The sequence below is a fragment of the Oreochromis niloticus genome, linkage group LG20, assembly GCF_001858045.2.
Source record: "Oreochromis niloticus isolate F11D_XX linkage group LG20, O_niloticus_UMD_NMBU, whole genome shotgun sequence".
Taxonomy (NCBI): domain Eukaryota; kingdom Metazoa; phylum Chordata; class Actinopteri; order Cichliformes; family Cichlidae; genus Oreochromis; species Oreochromis niloticus.
Window position 1 is genome coordinate 22,716,054 of NC_031984.2, and position 14,487 is coordinate 22,730,540.

At 39.7% G+C, this 14,487-nt stretch overlaps 1 protein-coding gene across 1 annotated transcript in view; it reads left to right on the top strand.

The window, feature by feature from the left end:
* The window catches only part of cntn3a.1 (contactin 3a, tandem duplicate 1), a 74,949-nt gene that overhangs the window by 6,596 nt on the left and 53,866 nt on the right, over window positions 1-14,487 (top strand). Inside the window, exon 2 of the mRNA XM_005478234.4 lies at window positions 3,769-3,912. Coding sequence (XP_005478291.1) covers window positions 3,858-3,912 — 55 coding nt within the window. The 5' untranslated portion in view covers window positions 3,769-3,857. The remainder of the gene's footprint in view (window positions 1-3,768; window positions 3,913-14,487) is intronic.

A 14,487-nucleotide genomic window follows, 5' to 3' on the forward strand; every position in this document is an offset into this window, starting at 1 on the left:
TCATTAAAATTATTGTGACCATGTGTAATGAACTTGCTAACTGTCTTTGAAATGCTTACCTTGAAGACAGGGATCTGGACTGTGCCCACTTGCAGTCAGTTGCCATCTTCAAAGTGACTTTGGTTCTTTAAGATGGTGATACCACAGCAATAAGGTACTCAGTCTGCTATCAGTTTCAGGGGTCAAGTTGGCAATTAAGTGCAATCTCCTTGTCATAATATGACAATTAACTGTGATAAATAGGTAAAAGATACACATCTGTGGCTGTCTACATATGGCAAGAATCACATCAACTACTTACATTAAGAGTCCAACCAGAAGCTCATAATTAAATATAACAGAGATTCAGAAATTCCTCCACAAATAGTGACATAGTTGCTGTAGGATAGCAGTTTAACTGTATGATAACATAGGTGCTCAACAACATTGCTTTAATGTAGGGAAATACAACCAGCTGGCAGATAGCTGAGCCAAGTCGTTGATGAATTGTGCTCATTAGTGCAGATAGATTGCAATGTGTTGTCTCAGTCACTCCATGATTAGACAAAGGTTGTCTCCCACCCAGCAACCTGTGCAATTGCCTTGCAATTGAAAGTGGTTGCCCATAGGCCATGTATGCTGCATGCTGTGACAAACTGGTTGCTTCTACTACTTGCAACTGGTTGCCAAATGTGAAAAAATGCAATCCAATTTTTACTCCAGTGTGATTGAACTTTTGAGCTCATGTCAAACTATGTCAATCTGGTAAATACAATTTACATGTTAATGAAAGATTATTATAAGTTGGTTGATTGGTTACAGAAAAGCTTTTTGTCTGTATTTAACTAAATCTGCCACATTGCAGATTAATTAAATGTAGAGCCTTACTCTTTTAGCTTAAATTAATTATTTTACAAAATCCAGTATGTGTTGTATATTAAAAAAATTCCACATAGTTATTTGATTTCAGTCATAACAACAAACTCAACATCAGATGTTGTTCCAGCTCATATTTGTATATATTACCAAAAATATAAGAATGTGGACTCAATTCTTGATCGCAGCACAATAATTTTGAGTAATACTGTTAATCAGCCTCATGTCCTGAGCAGTAACAGTTCCTGTTGTGTATCATTTTCCATTTGATGGCAAACCGTCCAGCTCGGTTTGAACGCGGCTGCTACTCTAGTCTCTGGAGCCTTCAAAGCTGTGTAGAACAAATTTAGACCAAACAGCAAAATATGTCAATTCAGATATTTTCAGTCTCAAAGCTTCAAAACTTTGTAGGGTTTTCTCTTTATCAAAGTAACATGGACGATTTGGTCGGATGAGCTCTTGTCAACCAGTCGACCTGAAAGCTTCAGGCTAATAACTTGACGAGTGACAAGAAGAAGACAGCACTGTTAGTGAGTGTTTGTGTGTCATCTCACTGCTTGAGAGAAGAAATAACAGGGTCCCCCAGCTGGTACTGGTATAAGGTTATTGTGGCAAATGAGTATGCAAACCATTTCAAATATTCTGATTTGATTTGTACTGAAAAACTGGTTAAGGCATTACTCAAAAAGAAAGAAACCATACAAATGTGCGTTCTTCATTACATGCAGTGCTCCTGTTTTATTCTCCTTTTATTTCATCTGCATTTGTGCAGTGAGAGGCTGACTTTGCGGCTGCGTTCCATTTAAGTGTTGTTGAGTTTGTGCAAATTGGGTCAGGAAATGTTTAGGCCAGGACTGTCATTCCAGGCCTTGATCATAATCCATTTTTCAAACACGGGCTTTTTTTCCATCGACATGAAAGAGGTTGCAACTTGAAAGGCAAAGTTTGAAAGCTTTCCTTATCATTAACTTTCATCTCATAAAGCAAACAAATGAGAGAATCAATTTGTGATGAAAGTAAGTCATTGGCCTTGTCGCTACCACTTAAGGTCACGAGGCTAATCAATTTGCACTGAATAGGAAGTCAAATGTTGCCGTGGCCACGACTCAACTCCCCTAGACATCATCTTAGTGCTGAGCTTCTTTGGATCAAAAGGCTTTCTTTTGTCCCTCCACTAACCCTGTTGTCTGATGTCTCGTGTCTCGAGGCTTGCAGCCTAATAGAGATCAAAAGATTGGTGTTAGAGGCCAGCAGATAGTAGCTTGTTTGAATGGGGCCTCTCAGTAGCTCACACATTCCGGTCGTGTTCAGTTGTGTTGCTGTCAGGGCAGGATAAATTAATTTTAGATGACCAGACTGTAAAACGTTTAATGGCTGACAAAACAATTACTTGAACAGTTTTTTAAAAAACATGAAGCGTTTGTCAAAATGTGAGTGTCAAATTGCAGTGACAGTTCAATCTGCAGCCCGTGGTGAAACACACATTTACTTTAGTCAAATTAAAACTATACACGTTACATTAGATGTCGCCCGGACATTGAAGTAGCACGGCGCAAGTGTGCGGCTGGAATTTTTAAAGACTCCTATTTTTTCAATTAAAGACATAATGTTGAGTAATTTATTCAGCACATTTCTCACAATTATTCCCTCAAAGGAGGCACATTCCAAAAATATCCAGGAGCCCTTGGAGGGATTTGAAGTGTCTCTGTTTTATTAATGAAAGCCAACATTTACTCCTGACATTTGCATCGTAATAACTGCGAGATAAGTTGGAACTAAGATGACTCTCTAAACTCAATCTCCATAATGAGATTTATAGGGGAAAAGTGTTGCCTTTAATGGTTAAGTACATGCAGAAGGAGGAATAGTGTAGGCAAACGTGTTAGGGACGCAGTTGATATATTCACTTAAGCATCAGTATGCTCTATCATGCTTTTCAGCCGTGCAAGGATAGAAGGCGCGCAGATAACTGAGAAAGCGTAATCGTTCAGTTGTCTCTGCTTTTTTGGCACGCGGCTCCTGATAGACTACACTGTATGTTCTTATTAATTCCCCCCCTTCTCATTTATTTCAGTATGCTTATGGTTTGGAGTCAGAGGAAGCTGTACCATCAGTCAGTTAAATGTTCCAGGGAGAGACGGTTTGAACAAAGACAACGGCTAATTTCCTCCCTTCATCCTTTTTCACTCCATAAGCAGCCTCCCGTACGCAAACATTTATCTGCCGCTTCATCAGAAAGGATCTTGGCTATCACCATGTTAGGGATGTATGTGTATTTAAACAAATAAACAGGCTGCATCATTGTTTATCAGTGACGGGAGGAGTGCGACTCATTGTCATATCACAACTTGTTTGGGACTTTATTTAAGTAAGAAGGAGAGATAAGTTACAGTTCAGCCTTTGAGAAAATCAATTGCGAGTCTCCCAGGGGGACTGAAAATGTTTTTGTACTGTGTACAGTCAGCTCTTTGTGTCAGACGTACATAATCCCCCTCGCTCAGGCGGAATCCAGGAGCCAGGACGCTACTTTATTACGTGCTAGGGATGTGTCTGACAACCAGCGTGCTTTTTGTTTTGTCTCAGTAAGTTTGAGCACAAGTGAGCAATCCCTTTATGTTTCTCTCGCAGCCGTGATCCCTATTATGCAACGTTGAGCACACTTAAGCAAAGTCTGCAACAGTGGAAGCCTTTTGTGCACCACAAGATCTGCAGCTAAAACAAAAAGCACCTGCTAAATATTACCTGTTACCTAAAATACATTTTCTACATGTTAACATTAACTTTTTGTTTTATATGTCCCAAACATGGGCAGTAATGGTTCTCGTGAAATCCATCCAACTGTTTTGAATCGTGATTAGTGATTTTGAATGTTTAATGGTCTCCTCCCCTTTGCTTCCTTTCTTTTTTTGACAGAACAACAGTGAAAGTGCTGGAAAGGACAAAGCTGTGATTCTACACACCTGTGATTGGAAGTGAGCTTTTATTGACCTGAGACCATTAAAATGAAGTTGCTATGGAAACTTATAGTCCTGCTGTCATTGGTGGAGCGCCTGGCAGGTAAGCCTCCCAAACGTGTATTCTTGTCTTGATGCGTATGGTCTATGTTGAATTCAGAACAGATGGCTCTTAAAATTAAAACAGAAAAATAAACGATTTTTTTAAGGAAAAGAGTGCCCAAAGCTTTGAACAATTTTACAAATGTTAGGAAATGTTCATGTTGCTATTCCTTTCATTGGCAGCTCAAGGCAAGAAAATCAACAATCTCTCAGTTGTGCGTAGCAACTATCTCTCTCTCTCTCTCTCTTTCTTTTGTTTTTTCCCAGGCATCGCATCCTGTTGCAAAAAAAACAATCAGCCAGGTTTCCATCTCTGAAAGGCAGCCTCTTTCTATCAGCTGAGCGTGCAGCCATTCATTTTAAATAGCGCCTCAATTGTTACCTAAATGAGATTGCGCCGGTCGTAGTACAGGAATCTTGCTTTGTGATCTTGCTTTTAATGAGAAACCTAATTTTCCTCCCTTACAAATTGTTCGGGGTCAAATGGTAGCTCTCTGCAGAATGTCAGAGTTTGAAACTGAGAGCAAGATGAATAAGGGCTTTGTTGCATGAGCACAGTATCTTGAGGAATGAATAATCTTTCATGTTGCCTTGCTCAAAATCAGCAGCCCCTCCTCACAGCTGGGACCTAAAATAATTAGTGTGCGTGCATGTGTTTGTGACTGTCACTGTGTGAATTTATGTGCACACGCGGGTCTTTTCTTTTTTTTTTTCAAAAGCGCGACGGCATGTCGGCACCTAAATTTGCCTACATGGCAATTAGCACCACTTATCACTAATTCCAATACACATCAGTGGACGTCTAATGAGGCTTTCCTCTGGGAGCTGTGACTTGCTATGGGATTACAATCTATACCACAATTCTGGATTGCATATTATGGCCTACTTAGGCATTCTCTTATATATACAGACAAGACAGTGTCTTTGACATCGATGGAAACCCTGGAAGAGTTTTGATGTCAGGCAAACTGCCTACAGGAGACAATTTAGGGCTGCAGTCTGTGCAGTCACAAAATTTGCTCTTGCAATCACGAGCTGCAGAACCCACATTCAGACTTTGCTATTCAAAGCAATTTAATGCTTAACAAAGGAGCAGAGGGCAAATCGTTTCTGAAAAGCATTGTGTTGCACGCCCCTTGCTTCAGTCCTGAGCCTGACATTCACAGTTGGTAACACAGAGTAACTGAGCATTAATATTCAGTGTGGAGTTACATTACATTGCTCTGCTTACGATAGAAAAGCATGGTGCAATGTAAGTACAGACCTCCAAAGCCTCTGTGTTCTACAGAAGACATGATAATTCTTTTAGCGTGCAGACTTGAAATACTTGGTAGAGACAGTACTAGGCAGGTTATTTATCCAGACTCTGTTTTCTTTTTAAGAGTAAACATTGGCTGTGTGGGAGAGCAGTAGGGCCAAGGGGAAGTTATTCCCATAGTGAGTTCATCTGAAGTTAACCGCCTCTCCCCCTATTGCTCTCTGAAGGTTTCAATGTCCTGTTGCATGGGTGTGCACTATATACAGGAGTGAGTGAGTAAGACAGAGAGCAAGAGAGCAATCATGATGCAGTTTGCCCACATAGATGCAGCTAACCTTCATACTAGGGATACACCAGTCCAATATTTGGAATGGTCTGATCCTCAGAAAACACATTTACATCGTCTATGGGGCCAAACGGCTCAACTGAATTCTAGGATTTCAGTGTTTATGAAGCTATGCTAAGTAAAAACCAGAAGCACTGCATGTGTTTGCTAAAGGGAGAGCTATCATATCATAGGGGCGGGGTCAGCAGTTGAGGGTATTTCACACCTGCAGTACTGGCAGGTTTTTGACTTGATGCCAAACTTTGGTCAAGTGGGCGTAGTGAGATTAGGCGTAAGGAAATGAGGAACTAGCATGACCATAAATGGCAGCGGCCTGCATTAACCTAATGACTCTCACACTGAGCTTTAGCATGTGAATAATATATATTTTTAAATTGTATTTATTTTTGTTTGATTAATCAATCAGATGGTTTTCATTGCACGTTCATTGCACAATTTCAACTGTGTTTCAGTTGTGATGTTGGGTTCCAAAAATGATAGAAACTTATAGAAAAATTAAGAATTACTTTTTGTGATTTTTGCTGAAAAGCTCTTGTTTTTTACTGATAATTTTGAAGCCCTTTTCTATTATAACTGAGCACTCAAAGCCATTTTTACTATAAGCCTTATTCAGCCAATCGCACACACACTCATACATTCATGAGGGTTTCTTTTCTATACCTTAGCGCCTTAAGAGAAAGAAGTTAACACTGTAAACGGTTTCCACAGGTGACCCTGTCAAAGGATGAGTTATATTTGCAGCTGCCTCTGTCTCTGGATCACCGAGTGGACGTTTTTTCACTCACACAGTCTGCTTTTGGTGTGGTGCCGCTGAGCTATTGGTAGGCTGTCAGCTCTGCATCGCTCTCTGTGTGATTACTGTGCAGATTTCATAAGGAGCACGAGGATGTTGCCTCAGCTTCTGGTCTGACAATCGTCTGCCATCTCAGGTGGGGGAAGCTAGCAGGGACCAACACAGAATGTCAGTTACTCCTGTGAAATGGGCTTTTAGGTCAAAAATACCCATACAGCCTACACTATGTCCTTCACCATGTCCGCCTGTTTTTTCCACAGTTTTTTTGTAATTTGTTGCATCTGCTCAGATTATTATTAATATTCAGGCAAATGAACGGGCTTTTTGAGGGTTTTAACATGCTCAAAAACGCGTGAAATGTGCAGCCGTGTTAGACCCGTGTATTTTACTTGACTTTGGACGTGGGCGTTTCAGAATGGCTCTAGCGCTCCACCTATGCCAGTTATGTTGAAGTACTACAGACACACAGTTTGAGCTGCATGTACAAAATTTAGTGCATGTATGTAACATGCCAAGATGGACGAAGGACTCCATGGGGACCCCGTGATCCAAACCCAACAGGAAGCCCAACATTTTGAATTGAAAATGGCAATTTTGCAATTTCCAGGCATTGTACTTTTGTGAACTCCTCCTAAGGATCAACTTCAACTTCATATTCGGTCAGACTAAACTGCTTTTTAGTTTTCGCCATGTGGCGCCATAGCGAATTTCGATCATTCGCCATGATATTTGTTCATATTCCCACATACATTGTCCAATCTGGACCAAACTTCTCAGGTTTGCAGCTCCGCTCCTGAACACATTTCAGCTCCAATATTTGACAGTGTTCACAGCATCACCTAGTGCAGGGGTGGGCAACTCCAGGCCTCGAGTCCCTGCAGGTTTTAGATGTGTCCTTGATCCAACACAGCTGATTTAAATGGCTAAATTACCTCCTCAACATGTCCTGAAGTTCTCCAGAGGCCTGGTAACGAACTAATCATGTGATTCAGGTGTGTTGACCCAAGGTGAGATCTAAAACCTGCAGGACACCGGCCCTCGAGGCCTGGAATTGCCCACCCCTGACCTAGTGGGAACAGGAAATGTCATGTTTTACACTTTGGGGTAATGTTTCAAGGCAGATGATCCCAACAGCCTCAAATTTGTCCAGGAAAGCCTTAAGGAGTTGGTCTTAGGTTACATTCAAAACTGTGAGCCTTCGTCGAAAGGCGTGGCCCTGGCGGCATGGTGAATTTTGATGTTTTACCATGAAGCACAAAATTGCTAGAACTGAAAGAAATGTTGGCCAATCTCCCCCAAACTTCACAGGCATGATGAGAGTCCCGCCCTGAACAGATTCATATGACCATTGCCAGCAGTGGTTAGAGCGCCACCTAGTGGGAGCAGGAAAAATCATGTTTCATACTTTGCTGTACTGCTCCACTTAGATTGAGCCCCTCCACCTAAAAAACAGTGAACCTTTATGATGCTTCAGTGTGAAAACTGTATGCCATGCAAATCACCATGAAATAGGACGTAGAAAGCTTGGAAAGCTCTAAAACTCATGAATCTTGGCACAGACCTCCAATGTGAAGAAGGCTTTCGTGTTTTATGGTCACTTTCATGAAATATTGCAATATGGCTCCACAGTGCCCCCTAGAAAATTTCAAAAAAGCAGCCAAGACACTATGCTTGACCTATGAGTCTGAAATTTGGCAGCCTTATGTAAGAAATGAAGACGTACAAATTAGTCTATTGGAACCACTCATTGACTAAACTCAACAGGAATTGAGGAATTGTATTTAAAATTTGGCGACATTTTTCGCCATTTTAAGGCCTCGATCTTTCACGAAGTCCCCCTTGAGATTTCATCAGATCAACATGATTTTGTGTGGAACCTGAAGACCTTGGTGATGTTAAATTGTGAAGCTTTTGGGGTTTTGTAAAATGGTGTGGTCATGGCCGCCATGAACTACTAAACTGCTGTAACTCAAAGGCACATTGTCCAGTGTCTCCCAAACTTCACAGGCAGAATGAGAGTCGAGCCCCGAACACATTGATATGCCATTTCTCAGCAATAGTTAGGACACCAGCTAGTGGGAAGTGGAAATGCACAGTAGGTTATGATCATCATTCGATCTAGATGAAAGTTTAACTGGTGATTCCACAAATGGCATGCATCAGTGTGACATTTTGGTAAATGGCATTCTCCATTGTCACCTAGTGGGCATAGGAGATGTTGGGCAGGGCTCGACTCCACCGCGATGCAACGGCCCTCTCTGCCTTCAGCTTTAATTTAAAATTGCTTTTATTCAACATTCAAATATGGTTTATGCCTTACTTTGTCCCCCTTGTATTATATTGATACTCAGCATTGACAGATACCCAAAGCCAAAGATTACACCTGATGAAGTTGGATTGTTGTATCACTACTTAACACAGCAAGCAACTTCAAACACTGAATTAAAGGTTTTCATGTGACTGTGTGGTTTTGTCATACTGTCTTAAAACAGTCGGTGGAGCATCATAAAAATTTATTACTCATGTTTTATTGAGAAATTCCATTTTTATTATGAAGTAAGTCATTACATGTAAAGCCTTGAAGGAAAAGATTGAATTTCTGCTTAATTAAAAACTAAATTCTGAAATATTCAAATGAATCAAAGGGGTAGTATACAGCAATCTGGTCATTATGGGAAAAAAAGACTCGTGTGTCTTGTGTCATTTGCTGTGGATATTCTCTCTGATTATACAGCAGCTTGCCAAAAATGATCATCTATTGATGCAAAATATTAATTTGAACACTTTATTCAAAGCTCTACAAATTTACAAGCATCTGCCTAAAAATAATTGGCAGGAGTACAATCCTAGAAACATCTATAGTTGGCATTGAAGGAGAACAATTTTAGCAAAGCTGGATACAAAAACACATAATCCTATTGAGCTGAATTGGTTTAACCAGCAATCAAATGTTTTTTTTCTCTTCATAATAACTGAGAAATAACATTGGAAGAATCTGCCTTACTTATAAAAGTGGGTGTCTTCACCTTTTAAGAAGTCATATATTTTGACTTTTATTATCACAGCCAAAATGCACAGCCAGAGTAGCTTGGCAAAGCAGTTGTGCCACTGAGGCTTGCACAAGATTTTCTTTAGTTTATATGTTGTGGAAACCTGTAAGAAACCAGTGAAAATAACAGTTATGGATTGTGTTTCAAATTGAGGGACCAGGTTTGAATGAACACATAATTACCTTGGGGCATCTTGGAGTCCTACCTGAAAAAAAGTAACCACAGACAAATACTCTCTGATCAGCAGGTTAGTTGATAAAGTTGGCTAATTTGGGCTTACAGATCATTTTGACATTTCAGCCATGCTAAAATCAGAGTTTTAGCTGTTTATAATAACTGATTGACAGCCAAAGCATGGTGTGGTATACAAACACCAAACAGGTTCCAGTGAACCAACTTAAAGGCTCATCCAAAAATCAGTTTTATTACTTGTTTTTCATGGTTGAGAATAGTAAACTAATGCCCGATACAGGTGTCTTAAATATAATCAGGATTTTGCAGACTGCATAATGATATGTTTACTTTTCAAAGCATATCATTATAAACATATTTATAATTTTTAGCAAAACTGTGCTCCCCTAATTGTGTAACGGGGATCCATTTGCTCTGCTTGCTGCATAGCTCAGCTAAGTAGAAGGGAAAACACTTTTATTAAGAAAATAGGAAAAACACACACACAAACACACACACACACACACACATTAATGTTGCTTACCTCGTTTATATGCATTTGTTTCATTTGAGGATACTTTATTGGGAGTCTTTGCTGGGATTTTTCCTAAGCTCTTTGTTTCACTGTGCACTTTGACAAGTGTGTAAAGCCTCTTGTCTCGACACAGTTGACAGAAACAAGTAGAGGACGACTGGTGAAATTAAGATAACAATACTGATTGCTGCAAGTGCTGTAAATGCTGCTCTTTACTGCATTTAGCGACAAATGACAAGCGCAAAACTGATCTGATACAAAAATTAAACAACAGCCAGTGTGTTTGCAGTTGCCATTTTATTTGCCAATAGGATAGTGGCAGTCAACAAAACGCTCACCTAATGAAAATGTTTGGCTGAAATATGGATTCCTATTCCCAACAAAACTGTTTTAGTGTAGATTTGGTTCTGTAAGATTTTTCAAGATAAACCTGAATTTTGTTTTATCTGTTACAGCCAGCTATTACGATAAATTGAAAACATGTTTTAAAACACACATTTTACTGACACCAAATGTCTCAGTGATGCAAGTGAAAATGAAACTTTTAGCTAGCAGTCTAATATAAAGTAATGGAACATCTTTCACTTTCCTTTGTACCCTCATGTATGAATCTAAGACGTGAGTGGAGTTTCAAATATTGACTCACTCACTGATTCATCAGTACATGGCAAAGCCTTTAGGAATCCTCAAGCAACTCTTAGAGTGTCTTTGAAGTTTTGTATAGGGATATGTGAAGATGTGGACTGTTCCTCCCTGTGAATATTCCTCCCATCACTAATATTTTTTGCTTCGTCCACAAATAAAGAATAATAAATAACGATTTTGAGAATCCATCCATCCATTCGTTTTCAAGTCACAGTAGCAAGAGACTTAATAGGGTATTCAAAGAATCCCCCGAACACCCATTTCTAGCTTTGTTTCAGGAACCCTAAATGTTCTGTGGGTGATACCCTGGGGTCTTCTCCCAGCTGGAAGTGCTCAGCAAGCCTCCAAAGGAAAGTACCCTATCCTAATCAGCTTACTGTACTACCTGAAAAAAAGCAGTCTTTACTGCAAACTCCCTCTGGAAGGCTGATACCCGCAACCCTATGGAATAAAATCAGTTTGAACCCAAAGGTCATGACCTTAGGTCAGTATTTGAACATAAAAGCGTTCCTTGGCCCAGGAGCCTGTTTAATACTTGAAGTCAGAGCATATCCTTAGTCACCATCATGAAGAGAGAGAAGTTAAAAACCAGACAGTCTGTCATCCATTGGAAATGTGCTTGACATTGTACCACTTTGGTTACACAAGGAGTGGGGTCATATCAGTGTCAGCAATACCTCATGCCACTCACAAGTTTCCCAGGGTGGATATAGTTGTAGTACTCCTCACAAAACTTCCCACAGTGGAAAAGAGCCCACTGTTCCATGGCCGCTGCTTCTCCTGAGCCCACAGCTTGACAGTCAGTTGCAGCACCCAGGAATAAAACTTTAGTGAGGCTAAGCTGTATGACTCCCTGATAACTGGATCACATAAACCCCTCCTTCTTTTTAGATGCATCTTATAAATACATTACCAGTAATATATATCTGTGATGGAATAAACACAGTACTGCTGTGAGCATCCATTGACTTTACTTTTTGTGTCACAGCATGTCAGCATTCCTGTGCATGACAGCTTATGTTTGTTACCTTGTGTAGCAGCAAAGATGCAATTGCAATTATTTTCTTAAATTACCATCAAATTAGTTTTTATTCAAAAGAATGAATAAAAATGATTGTTTTCCCCAGTCATTTATTTTCAGGGGTTTTTTTGTCATAACTGACTCACATAGCGTAGTTTAATTAGAGTGTGTGCAATCATGAACAAGACAAATACAATATTTTACACAGATTTCACACTGTATTATCACTGTTTATGAGGTTTTTAGTCTGCTGAGAAAGAAAGAAATCTATAATACATTGTCGAAAATTAAAACCAAAAATGGTCAGGCATTCATGGCTGTGGTTAAAAACATCATTCTACACATTTATAATAAATATCCCTATTACTATATCTTGACATCTGATGGGTGACAAATGACCTTCGTGCTCATGCACAGGAGGAAACTTGATGAAACTCGATGAAAATATCCTTCTCAAAAGCAATATATCCCTGTCTTTATGTAGACATTCAATATACAACACAGAACAACAAAGAAATATCTTTAATTTGTTACTCCCACATATGGATTGGACCTAATCAATTCTGTTTCCCCAGTGTACACAGCTCTGGAAACCCTTGGTGCAATTGGTGTTATTGCATTTGAGATGCAGTAGCTTTGATTTGCTAGAACATGTGGTGACATGGTTGGATATTGGTTGGAACATTCATGTCACATTTCTCTTACAAAGACAATGTAAGTGAAAATGCAATTAACTTAATTAACAAGGCTGCAGTACAGCACAGCACACCCCAGCTGATAGTCAGCAGTATTGCCTGGCACATTTTTTTATTAGCTCTCCTAACTCCTGTGTTTCTTTTTATGTATTTGCAGTATTTCTCTGTAAGTGTGTAGCACTTGAATCACAAGACTGTGTTAATTTTCCCTCTCCTTTCTAGTAAATTTTCTAATTATTTTATTCTTTATAGTTCAATGTTTCTGTTTTTCATGAATTAAAAAAAAAGACTACCACATTTTTCAAGCCTTTGAATAAGATTTGATCAAACTCATACTGTGCTTGAAATAGCCCGAACCAGACTGAGTAGCATTTGCTGTTCCTAAATGAGAGACCTTAAAGATGCACCTTATCGGCCTGGACAGCGGGGAAGATGCCTTAAAAAGCAAGATTGGCTTTTTTTTTTTTATTTGATGCATAAAACCCTGAGCTGAAACTAATGGATTTGGGGCCTCACAAATGGCCGATACCTCCCCCACAGCTGACTCCCCATATGCCTATTTATTCATGCTGAGGTAAGCTGGAGGAATTCATTTGCTGTCAGCTAGTATTGAATTTGAGATTAGTTTTTATTTCAGCCTCTAAAACAGCTCTCTCTGCCTTCCACTTTTGCTCCGATGCTGAGTCTTGTGTTGTCTGAGGAGTCTTAGAAAACATGCGCGTATCACCATCTGGCAGCAGGTGACAGATATGAGCAAAGCCGGCTTATTTCATAATGACCTCCATCTTTATCCTGCGGCATTCGCCAGCCAACTTCCTGTTAGGATTCTGGATCACTGCGCTTCTCTGATAGAGAACTTTTATCATTTTACTTTCTGTATTTTATGGGTCTTGGTGTTGGACCTGCTATCAGATTTTGACAGTCTGGTTTTAGCATGACTTTGACTTTTTTTTATGTCTTACAAGGCATCAACCAGAGTGTCAGTGTTGATTTTAAATTGAAAACTTTCTGTTGTCCAGATGTCTTTGCAATATGCATCTGTTCTCTTTTTAGGAGCGAGTATACCTCCAAAATAACGCCTTCCTGGGAAGAAACGAAATTTCTCGCTGATTTCTTGGGCCTGTGGATTTCAGACTGGTGTAGCGTGTAGAACCTTAATGTTCGATTACCAGAAAGCAAGCTTGACAGTCATTCTGCATTCCCTACCGCATCTTACTTTCATTCCCGTTAGGGCAACGAAAGAGTTTCAGAGAGTTTGCATCAGTTTGAACTGAGCCCCCTAGGCACAGCCCCAGGAACTCAATCCCTTCTCATTATTCTTATTCGCCCTTTTAATAACAGTTGCCATGGTGCTGGCAACGATCAGGTAAGTTTAGCACCATAACCAAGCATACAGTACTGTGCAAAAGTCTGGACGCACCCTCCAATTCTTTGTATTTTAGTCCCAAGGAGCCAGACCTTCTTTCAGCCTTTAAACTGGTGTTAAACAAGTTCTCTGGCCTCTGACACCCAACTCAATTTATGAATCAATGCTATGTCTACACATAACAGACAACTGAGCAAAGAATATTTTTTAAATAGTATCTTTAGCAACTTTAATACTAGCAGCTTGTCACAAAAACAGTTGAATATATAAAAAATGCCAAAGATAACACAGTTTGACAGACATAAAATATTTTTTTACACCAACAAGGTGATTTTCAAAGAGCTATTGGTTGAAATTTTGTCATATCTCAGCATGGTGTGCAAAGTGTAAAAAATGAGGAAACTGGATAAGTGGAGGACAGAAAAAGAAGTGGCATACTTAAAAAAAACAGGATAAAAAATTCTGTGCCGTCGGTTGATCCATCTACTGTTCACTGAAGCCTTAGCAGAAAGGGTCTCAGTGGAAAGGCGGCTGTCGAGAGGCAATTCTTAAGGAAGGGAAACCAGGTGAGATATTACATGAGAACTAAACTGAAAATCAGTCGCAACAGGTTTGATTGATTTCTGAATGAAATTTGAAAATTTTGGTTCAAATCGTTGTCAACATGTATGGAGGAGGTGAGGAGAGAGAGAGGTA